Source organism: Nicotiana tabacum, chromosome 10 (assembly GCF_000715075.1).
Source record: "Nicotiana tabacum cultivar K326 chromosome 10, ASM71507v2, whole genome shotgun sequence".
Taxonomy (NCBI): domain Eukaryota; kingdom Viridiplantae; phylum Streptophyta; class Magnoliopsida; order Solanales; family Solanaceae; genus Nicotiana; species Nicotiana tabacum.
The window spans coordinates 42,898,939-42,913,270 of record NC_134089.1 but is presented as its reverse complement, the minus strand read 5'-3'; the positions used below and the strand labels follow the sequence as shown (position 1 = coordinate 42,913,270).

Below are 14,332 nucleotides of genomic sequence, written 5' to 3'. Positions count from 1 at the left end.
CATTTATACAAAAGTCAATCTCCGGAAAACCCTTACAATTTAAGTTTTCAACATTGGGACTAAGTATCCCAATTCACTCCAAAACCTCCCCGAAACCAAACCAACTACCCTGGCAAGTCATGAAACCAAAAACACACATAAGTAAAGCATAAAATAGGAGAAATGGGATTAAAATACTCAAAACAACCGATCGGCCATTGCAAATCTGACAGTATTGAGAAGGCATTCGTGTAGGGGAATTCAGATTACAATAGTTAACAATGAAAAAAGTACTTTGGTTTTCTGTTGAACGTGGGGAGAGAATGAAAAAACATAAAACATATAAGGAAAAGTAGAGTCCAGAACCAAAGTATGGTTTATTTGGACTCAAAGAACCATAATGTGTGGGAAAAAAACCTTGGCACCATCATATATATAACATGGTATTCACGCGCTATACCTTAATGACACGTTTATCGTTAAGGTATAACGTGGTGCAATACCATGCTATACTTAAGTATTGGGCTCACAAATAATTCTTCTGGGCTTAACTGACACACCAATAAATTCAACTGGGTATAGCACTCATATTTAAGGCGCTATACCTCAAATAATTGTACCCCCCTCCCCGACTAATTTTTTCCTTATTTAAAGAGTTTCAGGATTTTGTTAAATTCCATTCAGGATCCTTCAAGTCTTCTGAAATATTTGTTCATTAAGTTATTTTGCATTTTGTCATAATGTCTGAAGAGAGAAGAATTAGAGTTTCATTATATTGGGGGGTGAGGTTGTGGTGGCAAATAACTCAATAAGCTATAGTTGTTCTCCACAGTGTCATGTTAAGTTGCCACTTACAATGGAGTACAATACATTGGCATCGTTGTTATGTAAAAAAATGAGTGTGAGCAAATGTTCGGTGAATATTAAAGTAACTGGAAGATATTCGTATTCTGTCACTCTACAAGGGGTTGCTTGTTATGCTGAGTTTAATATCAAAGACGATAAAACTCTGAGATATTTTTTGTGGACTCCCGATGAATACCGGGAATTTCTTGTGATAAAAAAGTTGAAAATGTACGTCAAGGATGAAGACGTTCGCAATAATGAGGTTCCACAAAGTAAGAATATCCTTCAATCATCAAGTGGTTATTTTGGATCAGTTTTAGCCGAACAGGTTCCGGGTGAAAGAGTTTGGCCTGATCTAAACGTATCTCCATGGGCTAATGAGGAGCGAGGAAATAATTTCTCCCCTAGTTTACATACTCCACAAGACAAGTGGTAAACTTTAATTTTTCTTTATATTACAACGTTTATGTTTATGTATTGAATTTTTATTAACACTCATATATTTCGCAGGGGGGTACCGGCCAGATATAAATTTTACAAGTTATGAACCAACGCTCAATTGGAATATGCCTAGTTTTGGTATGTTGGATTATGGTGGTTCATGTGGGAGTCATCATCAACAAGATAAAGTCTATCATAGGATATCAACACATTATGATTTGTAAGTGAAGTGATAAAGCTATATGTAAAGTTTAGATCTGAGAAACGCATTATTTTATTGGTTGTGCAGTGAAATGAGCAACTTGAAGGTCTCATCCTTACTCAATTGCCCGAAGAAAACATATTTAATCGGGATCTAGCAGATGCGCAGAGCCAGGAAGAGAATAGTGACTATGACAACAATGCTGATGAGTCTGGAGATGACACACCCTTCCCTGATGAGGGTGATGATAAGAAGGAAGAGAATGATGAACCTAATTTGACGAGGGAGCATGCTCCACCTCTCGTTAGACCAATAGTGTACGAGTCCCACGTGTCGTTTCATTCAAGGGAGATTCCCTACCTTGATCATTTGCTAAGTATGCCGGATGTGGATGCTTGGGATCTTAAAGAAATTCGTACATCAATGTGGGATGAATATAGAGCAACGGTGTTGTCAAAGGTCATGCTTTTTGCTAATAAAGCGCGCCTAAGCAGGGCGGTGCGAATGTACAACATAAAAGAGTGTTGTGAGATCGTGGTTCATGAGTCATCTCCGTATGTATACAAGGTTATTTGCAGTAGATTGTTTACGGGTTGTAATTGGATGTTGCGTGCAAGGAAGCAGAAAATAAATATGTGGATTGTGGGTAAATACATTGGCACCCACAATTGTGAAATGGACACATTCAGTGGGATTTATTTTAACTTTAATGTTGACTTGATTTCTCTTGTCTTGATTACACACATTGAAGCGTCCATAGGTACAAGATCAAAGAGTGTATAACATCTATCCACCAAGTATATGGGTGTACCATTACCAAAAAAGGCTTTTTTTGGGCGCAAACGTGCGTTTGAAATCGTTTATGGTAACTGGGATAAGTCCTTTGCATCTCTACCCAGGTACATTGCCGCATTGCAACACTTTAACCCCGGGATTGTTGTTGAATGGAAGCTTGAGCATAGTCCAGCCATTGATGGTTTTGTGCATTGTCGGCAGGTAATATCCATAGACGGCTCTTATGTCTATGAAAAGTATGATATTAAATTGTTGATCGTTGTTGCAGTAGATGCAAATGAAAGTATATTTCCCATAGCATTCGCTATTTGTGCCAATGAAAGCTAAGAGACGTGGACATTAGTTTTGAACCACTTGAAGGAGCACGTTGTCAGTCAGCGTTTAGGTATTTGTCTAATATCTCATAATCATGGCAGTGTTTTAAGTTCTGTACATAATTTGCATGTATGGCAGCAATCGTATGCCTACCACCGTTACTGTGTGAGGTACCTAAAATCCAACTTCCAAAGGGCTTATCCAACCAAGGACTTGCATGATTTAATGTGGATGGCTGTAATTGATCACCGAGAGTGTAAATTCAGGAGATGAATGGAATTGACCAGGCAGGAAGACCAAGGAGCCTATACTTGGTTGATGCGACATGAGCTTGACAAGTGGACTTTGCATGCAGATGGTGGTAGAAGATGAGGAATTCTAACTATAAATATGTTAGAGTCTTTCAATGGATTATTGAAGTCTGCACGTGGATTGCCTGTCACTGCCATGGTGCGAATGTCATTCAAACAGATGGCAGAAAGGTTTTTTCAAAGATCTAGAGGGTGCATCCTCATTGATGGAAATGGATGCTGAATTCATGCCAATACCAATGAAAAGATTTGAGAAATATAGGAAGCGAGCATAGTGACATTCATTTTGGTAGTATTGCAACGAGCGAAATATTTTTGAAGTCCGCACCGCTATCCATCACAACCGAGGGAATAATTCACACACCGTCAATGAATACAGAAGGTTATGATCCTGTGGGAAATGTTCCATCTATCACATGTTGCACTCACATGCCATGAAGTGCTTTCAATATACAGGTTTTGCGGCAATTAGGAATGTTGATAAAGAATATATTGTTGTTGCATACTTAAACACCTATAGTGGACAGTTGCAGCCAGTGGGTGCTGAGCATTATTAGCCACTGGAACCATTTAAAATGGTGTGTATCAAAGAGTATGTGCATCAACAACAAGTGTAAAAAAGAACATGTATACGGAACCAAATGGATGTTGGTGATACCATTTATGCGTGTAAATATGGCATATGCTCACAAACTGGACAAGACAGTCGTAAATGTCCTTCAGCTGGTTTGGGTAGTGGTGGTAATTTATCTTTCGGTGGAAGTGCATCCAATGTGCCCAATTATGAAGGATACACATAGTGTTTTGTTGCAGTAATTTGTTGTAATAAGTGTATGTACATGTTCAGCTTGCAAAATGTATGAAATAAAATTATGTTTCCATTGGGGTTAAATCTAATTATATTTAGCATTAATACTTCAGTATAACAATTTAACATACATCCCAAGAAAAAAATTGTCATTCACCATTATAGTCGTTGTTTAGCACTATTTCATTGTCATTGTCTTCATCGTCTTTGTCAACATCGTGTATGTACCCTTCGGGATTGAGGGCATCTTAATCTAGGCCCCAGTTGACACACATTTCTCGCATTTTATCGCTATCATCAATAAGACCACTTGCTTGAATTTTAAAATAATATGGGACTCTTACGTCCAACGTTTGTGATAGGAACTTAGGTAGTCCCTCCCACTCGACAACTTTTGGGAAAACAGGATAATTATTATTTCGTTGCAATTTATCATTTTCTAATGAATCTCAATACTGATCAATAGTGTTAAGACATGTTCTGGTTCATCTTTACGTTTGTTGACTAGAATTCGAGAGAGTTTGTATTTGAACTATCAGCTTTTTTCAGATATTTTTGGGTTTAATAGATAATTAAATGATTAATTTCAATAACTACAAAGACACTATGCTAAAGGGCACTACATTTTTCTGCGCTAAAAAAGCACTACATTACAAATACGACCACTACATTAAAATTACTGGCACAACATACCACTATAGGGAACTAAAGTCACATATTCATATATGTACAACAATAACATCTAAGTAAGATTAATTATTCCTAAAATAACAATTTATCTATTTTACTAATTTTTAACAAATAAATAATCTAAATTGGATAAAAATAACAAATTAATTTAATCACAAACAATCACGAAAAAACATATACCACAATAAAAATTAACTAATTAATATTTTTAATAACTAATAACAATTTCTCTATTTTACTAATTTTTTAGCACACTAATAATATAATCCGGCTAAAAATAACAAATTAATAAATCGCAAAATAATCACAAAATAACATAGAACACAAAAAAAACTAACAGGCATCTTTTATACATGAGTTTTAACATAAAATAAGTCGGAATGCCTCGATTTTAATTTTTTGTAAAGTTGAAAATTTGATGATTTGGAGCCAAACAAGCAACTCACTACGAGATAATGCCTTAGATACGATGTGGGACCGGCAGGCTCCAACCGAGATTTTTTGGTTAAAAATAGGGTTGGCATGTGGGGGTGGGGGGAAGGCGTTGTTTTTGTTTTGTTTAATGGAGAGGAAGGCCGACTGGTTTGGTGGGGAAGGAGAATGGCCATTTATTTATGTAGGTATAGCGCTCTTATGTAAGGCGCTATAGTATAGCGCCCTACATAAGGACGATATATCTTCCCGCCCATTTAAGTTCAAATAAAGCATAGTAATGCACCGACGCTATATTTTAACGGACAAACGTGTTGTTAAGATATAGCGCGATAAAATACGCGCTATATATATTTTGGTGCCTAATTTTTTCCCCGCATATTATGATTCTTTGAGTCCGAAAAAATCATACTTTGATTCCGAACTCCGGAAAAGCAGGGTCTGCGGCTGCCAGAGAGAAGTGGGAACAAGAATAGTAATCCTTTTAATTTTGAAAAGACATAATCGACCTTCTCCTTACAATATTGTTAATGTGTCGTTGAGGATATTTTAATCAAAGAAAAAAAAAAAAAAAAATATATATATATATATATATATATATATATATATATATATATATATATATATATATATAGTCCAGACAAGAAGCTAGAGGATCAATTAAGGCTGCTAATGATTATAAAATCCACTTGCAACTCCAACTTGCAATCTTCTTAAATTAAAAATTATATTTAAAGCCATAACACAACAAAGATAAATGAGGTGAGGTGATACCGGCAAATATTGCTGTAACTTGCATATCTATTCTTTTATAAAATTAAAAAAAAAAAAAAAGGAGCAAACAAATATTGAAAGTATGCAACTTGCAATTTCTTTATTGATGATGATAGTTATACATCAGCTATTTGGTCTCTCTTTTAATAAAAAGAAAAAGAAAAAGTTCGTTCCAACTTGCAAACAACAACCCCAAGTGTTTGATTCTCATCACACGTTATCTTCTTCTTTAATTATATATACTATTTTTTCAGTTTCAAACTATGAGATGATGTTTGATCGATCATACAACTTAAGGATAAAAGAAAGATTTTAGAATTTATGGTATTAAATATATCATAAAATTCTGCAAGTATAAAAGAATGATATTAAGGGTAAAGTTAGAAATTTAAAATTTAATTATTTTCTAATATAAAAAAATATCATTTAAAAGAAAAAATTAAAAAAAGAATATCGCGTAAAATGAAACAAAAAAATTTAAGTCCGTTCAAACTTGCCACAACCCAAGTATTTGATTCTCATCATGTTATCTTCTTCTTTTTCTTCAATTTACAGTAGTATAGAGTATTTTCTTTTTAAAAAAAGAAAAAATTCCTCACCCACCACCATCACCCTCTCTCAAGCCCCCCCCCCCCCCCCCCCAAACTTGTTTCAAATGGAAATTTTAGGTTTCAGATTTACCTCCCCTCTTTCTATCACACTTTTATGTACATCACCTCTTGCATTATATTACTATTACTCCACCTAATTACTATCTTTCCTAATGAGGAGCAAGGTGCTAAACATTTTAATCTTGGACTTTGATATTTTGGCAGTATAAAAGATTTTTTACACTATCACTCAATTTTAGTAGGATATAAATAAATAATTAATTCACCTTCTAATTTACCATATCAAGTTTGCTGTGAGAGTTATTTATTATTATAGTTTAACTTAACCTGATAGTAAAAAATACTTTAAAAACGGACAACACACATAATTTATACACTTCTTTTTTTTAATTTACAAATTGTGGGTTTAAGTCATATCTAGAGTTTTTTGAATAATCAATGTTGATTCCTTGAAGAAAATAGTTTTCTCTTCTTTTTTTTTATTTGGATTTCTCATTCATTATTTGGTACTTTAATATAATTTCTCCGACCGATAAGAAATGAACACTATTGAAAAAAAATAGCACAAAGTTAGCAGCAGCCGGTAGGAAGGTCATAGGAAGATTCATAGAAACAGTTCATTGGTTTGTCCAAAGATTCTCCGAGGTTATTAACTATCGTGCGGGCCAAGTATTTTGCTTCACTTGATTGGTTACTTATCCATTAAACTAACCTATTACTGTACAAATTAAAGAAACCTATTTAAATCAGCGTCCAAAAAGGGTACATCGTACTTAATTTCGTTAGCTAGCATAGAAACATGCGATTACTTAATATTATTTTCCCTTTGTTGCAGCATAACCAAGCTATTAGCTAGCTAATCGCTAGCTAGCATTACTAATCAGAACTGCCTTAATAGTTGCTTTATTTAGATCAGCCATTCACGTGGATTCTAAGTCTGAATATAACAGTTGTGTTCGCATAAGTTTGTCTGTTTGTATACATGCATCTCAATTATTTTATCCAATATCTATTATCTTCATTAATATTGGTACCGGATAACATGTTAAGCCTATTATATCCTTTAATTTACTCATTCATTTCTTTAATGTGGTATACAAAACAACTTACTCCACTTTAACTATATGTTACTTTTATCCAGGGGCTTAAAAATATATAAGTATTACTACAAAATAAGGCAAAAGTTAACTTTTTAGTTATATATAAAGTGTTCATTCCCCTTGACCTAAGAGAAACTTATAGTAAAGTGGCAAAGGGGTTTAAAAATTATTTTAAATTGTAAGTTCAATTCCAAATTATATATTTGTAATTAATCTCTTTATATAAATTACCGGTTCGCCACTATATCCAAGATTCATTGGTTCCTTTAAGCAAATCCTCCAACGATTTGATTTCTACTTCTTTACTTTAAGTTCATTCTTACTAGTGATCTTCCGAATTCGAAATCGCCTAATAATCTCGTTTTATTGCCCTAATCACTGTTATAACTTATAACCATCCTTGTACTGTTATAATTCTAACGAATGCACTTTAAAAGATATATGTCTGCTGCACTACTATAATCACTAAATTTCAAGTTACTACTAGTTGAATTAGTAAAATACAGCTAATTACTCATGTTTCACTTTATGTTAACCTATTTCTTTTTTGGTCCATTCCAAAAAGAATGACTCATTTCTAAATTTGAAAATAATTTAGCTTAAACATTCAATTCTACGATTAACGAGAAGTTTTTATAATCACACAAATATTCTGGCCCCTTTTTGACTTGTTTAGGACCATAAATTCAAGAAGTCTTCATTTTTTCTTAAACTTCACGCCCAGTCAAACAGGTACACATAAATTGGAACGGATGGAGTAATTACTCAAATCTGTTTTGATCGAGCCTCACTTTTCAAATAAATAAATTTGAACCTAACGAGGGCAATTGCCAATTAATATATTGATGATATCTTCATATTTCTTCATCCGATAGATTTCTTGAAGCTCTAATTCAACAACTAGAATTTCAACCCAAATTAGAACTTATATGCTTCGTACAAGGAACAAACAATATATCATGAAACACTAGCATTTCTTTTCTCTATTTTTGATGTATATTAGCATTTACTTCACGAAAAATATAAACATGATTTAAAAATAGATATAAAGTAAGAAAAAGAGACCACAGGAGAAACAACTTAAATTCCTAGCGTACAAGTAAACCATGAACTTATCTTCAACAAGTGACGACGACAACCTGGACCAGAGATGAAAAATATGTAAAAAGAAATGGAATGATTTAAAGATCTTAATTCGTACCAAAATACATCATCTGATCAAGATATCATCGTCACAGGCATCATCGATCAGTTGTTTTAATCTGTTTTGAACTCCGATCCACGGAGAAATTAACCACCTTGTATTTGTATTTTTTGCTTGTCATATAGATCAATCCATTTTGAATCCAAGCTAATTTTGAACCGGTTTATTGATTTGACATGTCCAAGTTTGATCCAAGTCGTCCATTTGCCACCTCGAGCTACGTTCAAGCCATGTTTCGTCTGCTCAAATTCACAGCGATTTGGGCAAGGGATTGGAGGTTACATTTGACAATAGTGTCCACAAAAACACATGTTTCTTCTTTAGTATTCCCATGTGGTATATCAACAACGTACGATTCCACGACGATAGTACTAGTGCTCGTACTTCCATTGCAAGAGGGATCGGAGTGGAGGGTGGTTACAGATCGGTAATTTACCAGGCGGTGGTCGCCACCAACAACGCTGAAGCTGATGACGTGGCGCTCTTCGTCAAGGATCTCGAGCCTCTCGGTGCTTCTCGCAGCGGGAAGGCCCGAGATGACATGCACTTCGCGGAGGGTGCCCACGTCGCCGTCCCCAACGATGACGTGACAGCTCTTGACGAAGTGTTTATAGGCTTGAGGTTTATCGAAACGGCGGATGACGGACCATACGGCAGAGACGGGGGCGGAGACGCGCTGGATCACGGCGGAGCAACACTGGTTTGGGCTAACGGATTGAGTGTGGTATTTAACGACGGAATCCGGTACTTGTGCGGTACATGGTATTGGTGTATGTCTTTGTAGTTTATTACAAGTGGTGGCGCCGGCGGAAGTTGTAGGGGTGGTGGTAGGGTTGATTCTTTGGAATAAAAGTGATGATTTTGGAGGATTTGGAGGCATTTTTTTTGCTGATTTCGTAGAAATGGTTGATCTGAAACAGAGAGAGTTTGAGGTTAGTTAGTTTCCAAGATTTTGTTTGGTTATGAGGCTGATATGAGGTGGTTCTTGTGTTGCGTTCTTTTGGGTGAAATTCTTATGGTGAGCAACGTCCAATTCCAACCGTGAGTTTGAGTCACGAGCAAGGTGGAGAGTTCTAGAGGGAAGGATACCGAGGGTCTATTTGGAAACAGCCTCTCTAACCCAGGGTAGGGGTAAGGTCTACATACACACTACCCTCCTCAGAGTTCACCAGTGAGATTATACTGGGTTGTTATTATTGTTGTTGTATATAATAAAATATATATCCAGTTGGTTAAATTTAGAGCCCGTTTGGACATACTATTTTTTTTTGCTTTTTTTTCAAAAAAATAAATTTGAAAACAATGTTTGGACATACAATTCTTATCATTTTTTCCTTTTTCACTTGAAAATCTATTTTCAAATTTGAAATTTTCAATTGAAAATGGGAATTTTTCAAGTTTTTAGATTTACAAATTTATCCCATATTTTTAAACAATAGCATTTTGATTGTTTATCATATATCTTTTGTTGATTTTTTGGGCTGCTACTTCTTTTTCTTTGTAACATCTGCATCTTCTTGATGCCTTTGGCTAATAATATTCATTTACTTCATCAAAAACAAAAAAAAAATAGCATTTTGATTGTTTATTTCAAGTAGGATAATCAAATTGGGGTGGTTTTGATATTTTTTATAAGTTGTGGGGGTATTAATCATGTTTTATGATTTTGAAAAAAAAAAGACATCCAAATATGTTGCAAAAATTATAACCAAACACTAACTTCATCTTCAATTCAAATTTTAGTACAATTTCAAATTTTTTTTAAAAAAAAAATTGGAATCATGTCCAAACGCCTACTTAGATTTATATAGGAGTATTTAATGGGTACGAGAGTTAAAAAAGAAAACTACATTAAAATTTATGATCTTAAGGTGCAAAGATATTTCTGTGTAAGAGCATGTTGTTAGAATAGAGTTAAAAGAGTTTTTAAATATAATACTTCCCAATTCAATTTAGATAAGGTAGTTTGACTCAGCATGAAGTTTAAGAGAAAAGAGGAAGATTTTTGAAATTTGTGATCTTAAAAGCTTAATGAGTAAAAGTTTTGTGGAGCCATGACATTTATGTGGTTATAAAAACTTATCATTAAAGGTTAAATGGGTAAAATAAACGTTTAAAGATAAACTATTTCCAATTATAGAAATGTGTCTTTTTTTTTAACGAACTAATAAAAAAAGTGTGTCATCTAAATTGAAGTGGAGGGAGTAATGTATATATATTTTCAAATGTATTACAAAAAAAAGTCATATAAAAATAAACTGGAATGGATAATTATATATTATATGGAATTAGATTTGAGAATAATTATATAATTTGACATGTTTGTCTAACCAAGTAATTACTTGGTCAGCATGGAATTTGGTGTAATTGAAGAGGTGTAATTTGACATGTTTGTAAAATAGGAACAAGATGCTGCTTGTGAGCTTATTATATGGTAGTAAAACCACAATCTTCGAAGATTCCTTTTCTCGTTCTTTTTCCATCTTTAATTAATTTTCCATCTTATATTACTTAATCTTTTATTGAAAATAATAAAATTAAAATCTTCGGAAAAAAGTTTTAAATTTCTTTAGGGGTCGTTTGGTATGAGGTATAAGAGGCTATAAGGGTGGTATAAAAATTTAATATCACCTTAATACTCTGTTTGGTTAGTAAATCAGGTATAAGTTATCTCGGTGTTAATTTTAACACCGGGATAACTTATATCTTATAGAAGGTGGGGTAATTAGCACCAGTATAATTTATATCTTCTTCTTAGAAATTATGCAATTGTCATTCTTAATACAACATATCAAACAGAGAATAAACAACAATCTCAGCATAACTAATCTCAGCATAACTTATCCCAATATAACTTATATCGGCATAACTTATACCGGTATAAATTGTATTCCAACCAAACGACCTCTTAGAATAGTATAGGATTCCACGAATAACGTTGTATAGTAAGTAATTGTGCTCAACTTAAAAAAGAGTAGGTGAGGAGTGAGCTATACAATTAGTCAACTGGCTGTATATATTTGTAATGCGTAATTTTGACGGTTTAACTATCAGTAAATAGACCAAAAAAGAGTATAAATAACGTTTTTTTTTTCCAAACCATCGTAAAGGTCTAGCAAATTAGGTTGAAATATTTAAAGTTTTGATTTGTAGAATGGTGATTTTTATTTTATTTGGGGATTGAAGGGGGAATCGCTACTTTCTTCGATTTACTAATATTTTAAGCGAAGTTTTTCATGTGCATACTATGAAAGCACCTCGACCAGATGGGCTTCACCCTCTGTTTTACCAAAATTACTGGGACACTATAGGGGACTCTGTTAAATATTTCTGTCATAAGGTCTTCACTGACTATGAAAACGATCCAACAATAAACTCTACTTTCATATGTCTTATTCCCAAAAATAATAATGCATCCACAATTGCTCAATATAGACCTATTAGTCTTTGTAATACTATTTACAAAATTATTACAAAAATATTAGTAAACAGATTAAAACCGATTCTGGAACATATCATCCATCCCACACAATCCAGTTTTCAACAAAACAAAAGAGGTGCATATAATGCTATCATAGTACAAGAAATTATTAATAAATTCCCAAAAATGAAGGGTAACAATCTAAGTATGCTTCTTAAGATAGATCTAGAAAAAACGTTTGATAAATTAGAATGGTCCTTCATTCGTAATACTTTAGTGAGTTTAAATTTCCCTCATAAATTTGCTAAATTAATCATGTGTTGTATTACCACCACTATAACCTCAATTTTAATTAATGGTAGTCCAACTGATTGTTTTAACCCCACAAGAGGCATTAGACAGGGTGATCCTTTGTCACCTTATCTGTTCATCCTATGTCTAAAAATGGTGTCCAGGAAAAGAAATAATGCAGTTGACTACCAGGCATGGAATCCAATTTCATTATCAAATAATGGCCCACAATTATCTCATTTATTCTTCGTTGATGATATTATACTCACTTCAAAATTACAACTAATACGTGTCAGTCAATGGTTAATGCTATTACACAGTTTACACATCAGTTTGGCCAATCTATAAACTTTGATAAATCAAAAATATACTTTTCAAAGAATTGTCAGCCGAATACTAAGAATATTATTCTTCAAATTTTTCGTATGAAAGAAGGGAAAAGTTTTGGAAAGTATTTGGGATTCCCTATTTTTACAACTAAGCCTTCAAAAAAGAACTACCAATTCTTATTCGATAATTTTAAAACAAAATTGGCAGGCTAGAAAATAAATTTTCTATCACGCGCGGGAAGACTGACTTTAATCAAATCTACACTAAATCACCTTCCTAATCATTTGATGCATTATATAAAAATACCTACTTATATACTAAGCTACCTCAATCGGTATCAAAGGAATTTTCTATGGGGCACAACACCTCAAAAGAAAAAATTACATCCCATTAAGTGGTCTACAATCACACAACCTTTGGAACTCGGGGTTTAGGTATACAAAATCTCTGTACAAAAAATCACTCACTCCATGCAAGCCTTGCATGGAGAATGTTTAATAATCTACAACAGTTGTGGGCAAAAGTTCTTTTAAATAATTATATACGCCCGTAATCTTTAATAAATTATAAATGTTCTAATACTTGACATAATATAATTAACGGCTGGAACTACTGTTGTTTAGGTTATAAATGGAATATTACAACGGGACAACATATTAGGTTCTGGAATGACTCATGGCTCAAGCATAATTTAATACTTAGAAACTACATTTATGGTCCTATGCCTCAATTTGAGGAGAATAAATTAGTATCTAATTATTTTTACAATAATAGATGGCACATTGAGAACGTACCTTTCAACTTACCTCCACATATAATTTCCCTAATTGATAATATTTATATGCCACTTGTATCCACTACTTATGACAAAATTTACTGGGATCTAACAAAGAATGGGATCTTCTAAGTTAACTCAATGCACAAGTATCTAATCAACACTACTACACCTAGTGGTACATGCACAACCACCTCGTACAACTGGATTTGGAAACTTCCAATTCCTCCTAAAATATCCTTTTTTCCTATGGTTAATTTGCCATGACAGACTTCCAACAGCTGTGTATCTCACACGACTAGGTATTACCAGTTCAATAATATGTCAGCAATGTCATAACGATACTGAAATAATTAGTCATTTATTTCAACATTGTCCTAACGCCCTACAAATTTGGAAAGCCCTTACCACTTCCCAGTAGCACCTTCTCATTATCTCAAAATGATATTATGAAGTGGCTGTACAAACTTATACATACCCCACTGGTATCGACACATTACAAAATTCCTTATACCACTCTGATTCCTTTTGCGTTATGGGAACTTTGGATTATAAGAAACAAATTTACTTTCGAACATCAAAAAGTAGTTTTAAATATGCCTTCAATTTTAACAAGGGCGACTGAATATTACTTCTTAACAAATCATTCTATTAAGAATAATTTAAAGTCCCCTATCTATATCAAATGTCATCCACCAAATCATACTTTTTATAAATTAAATATTGATGGATCTTGCTCCCCTAATCAAAGCAACTATGGTATTGGCGGAGTTTTCCACAATCACCAAAGCAATTGGATTTTAGGCTTTGCAGGATCCGTGAAAGCAGGCCCCAATGTTCAAATAGAGCTACTTGCACTCCTCAAAGGATTACAAATTGCTGTCCAAAAACAGCTCACACCAATCATCATTGAGACGGATGCACATGCAATAATCGGTATGTTCAAATCACATATAATGCACTTTACTAATATAATTAATGACTGCAGGTCATTGCTCCAACAACTG

General features: G+C 33.7%; 1 protein-coding gene across 1 annotated transcript; it reads right to left on the bottom strand.

The window, feature by feature from the left end:
* Positions 1-8,259: 8,259 nt before the first annotated feature.
* LOC107771966 (abscisic acid receptor PYL4-like) lies at positions 8,260-9,770 on the bottom strand. Its single transcript, XM_016591436.2, has one exon. The coding sequence runs from the start codon at positions 9,386-9,388 to the stop codon at positions 8,732-8,734; it is 657 nt and encodes a 218-aa protein (XP_016446922.1). The 5' UTR covers positions 9,389-9,770; the 3' UTR covers positions 8,260-8,731.
* Between the last annotated feature and the right edge of the window lie 4,562 nt (positions 9,771-14,332).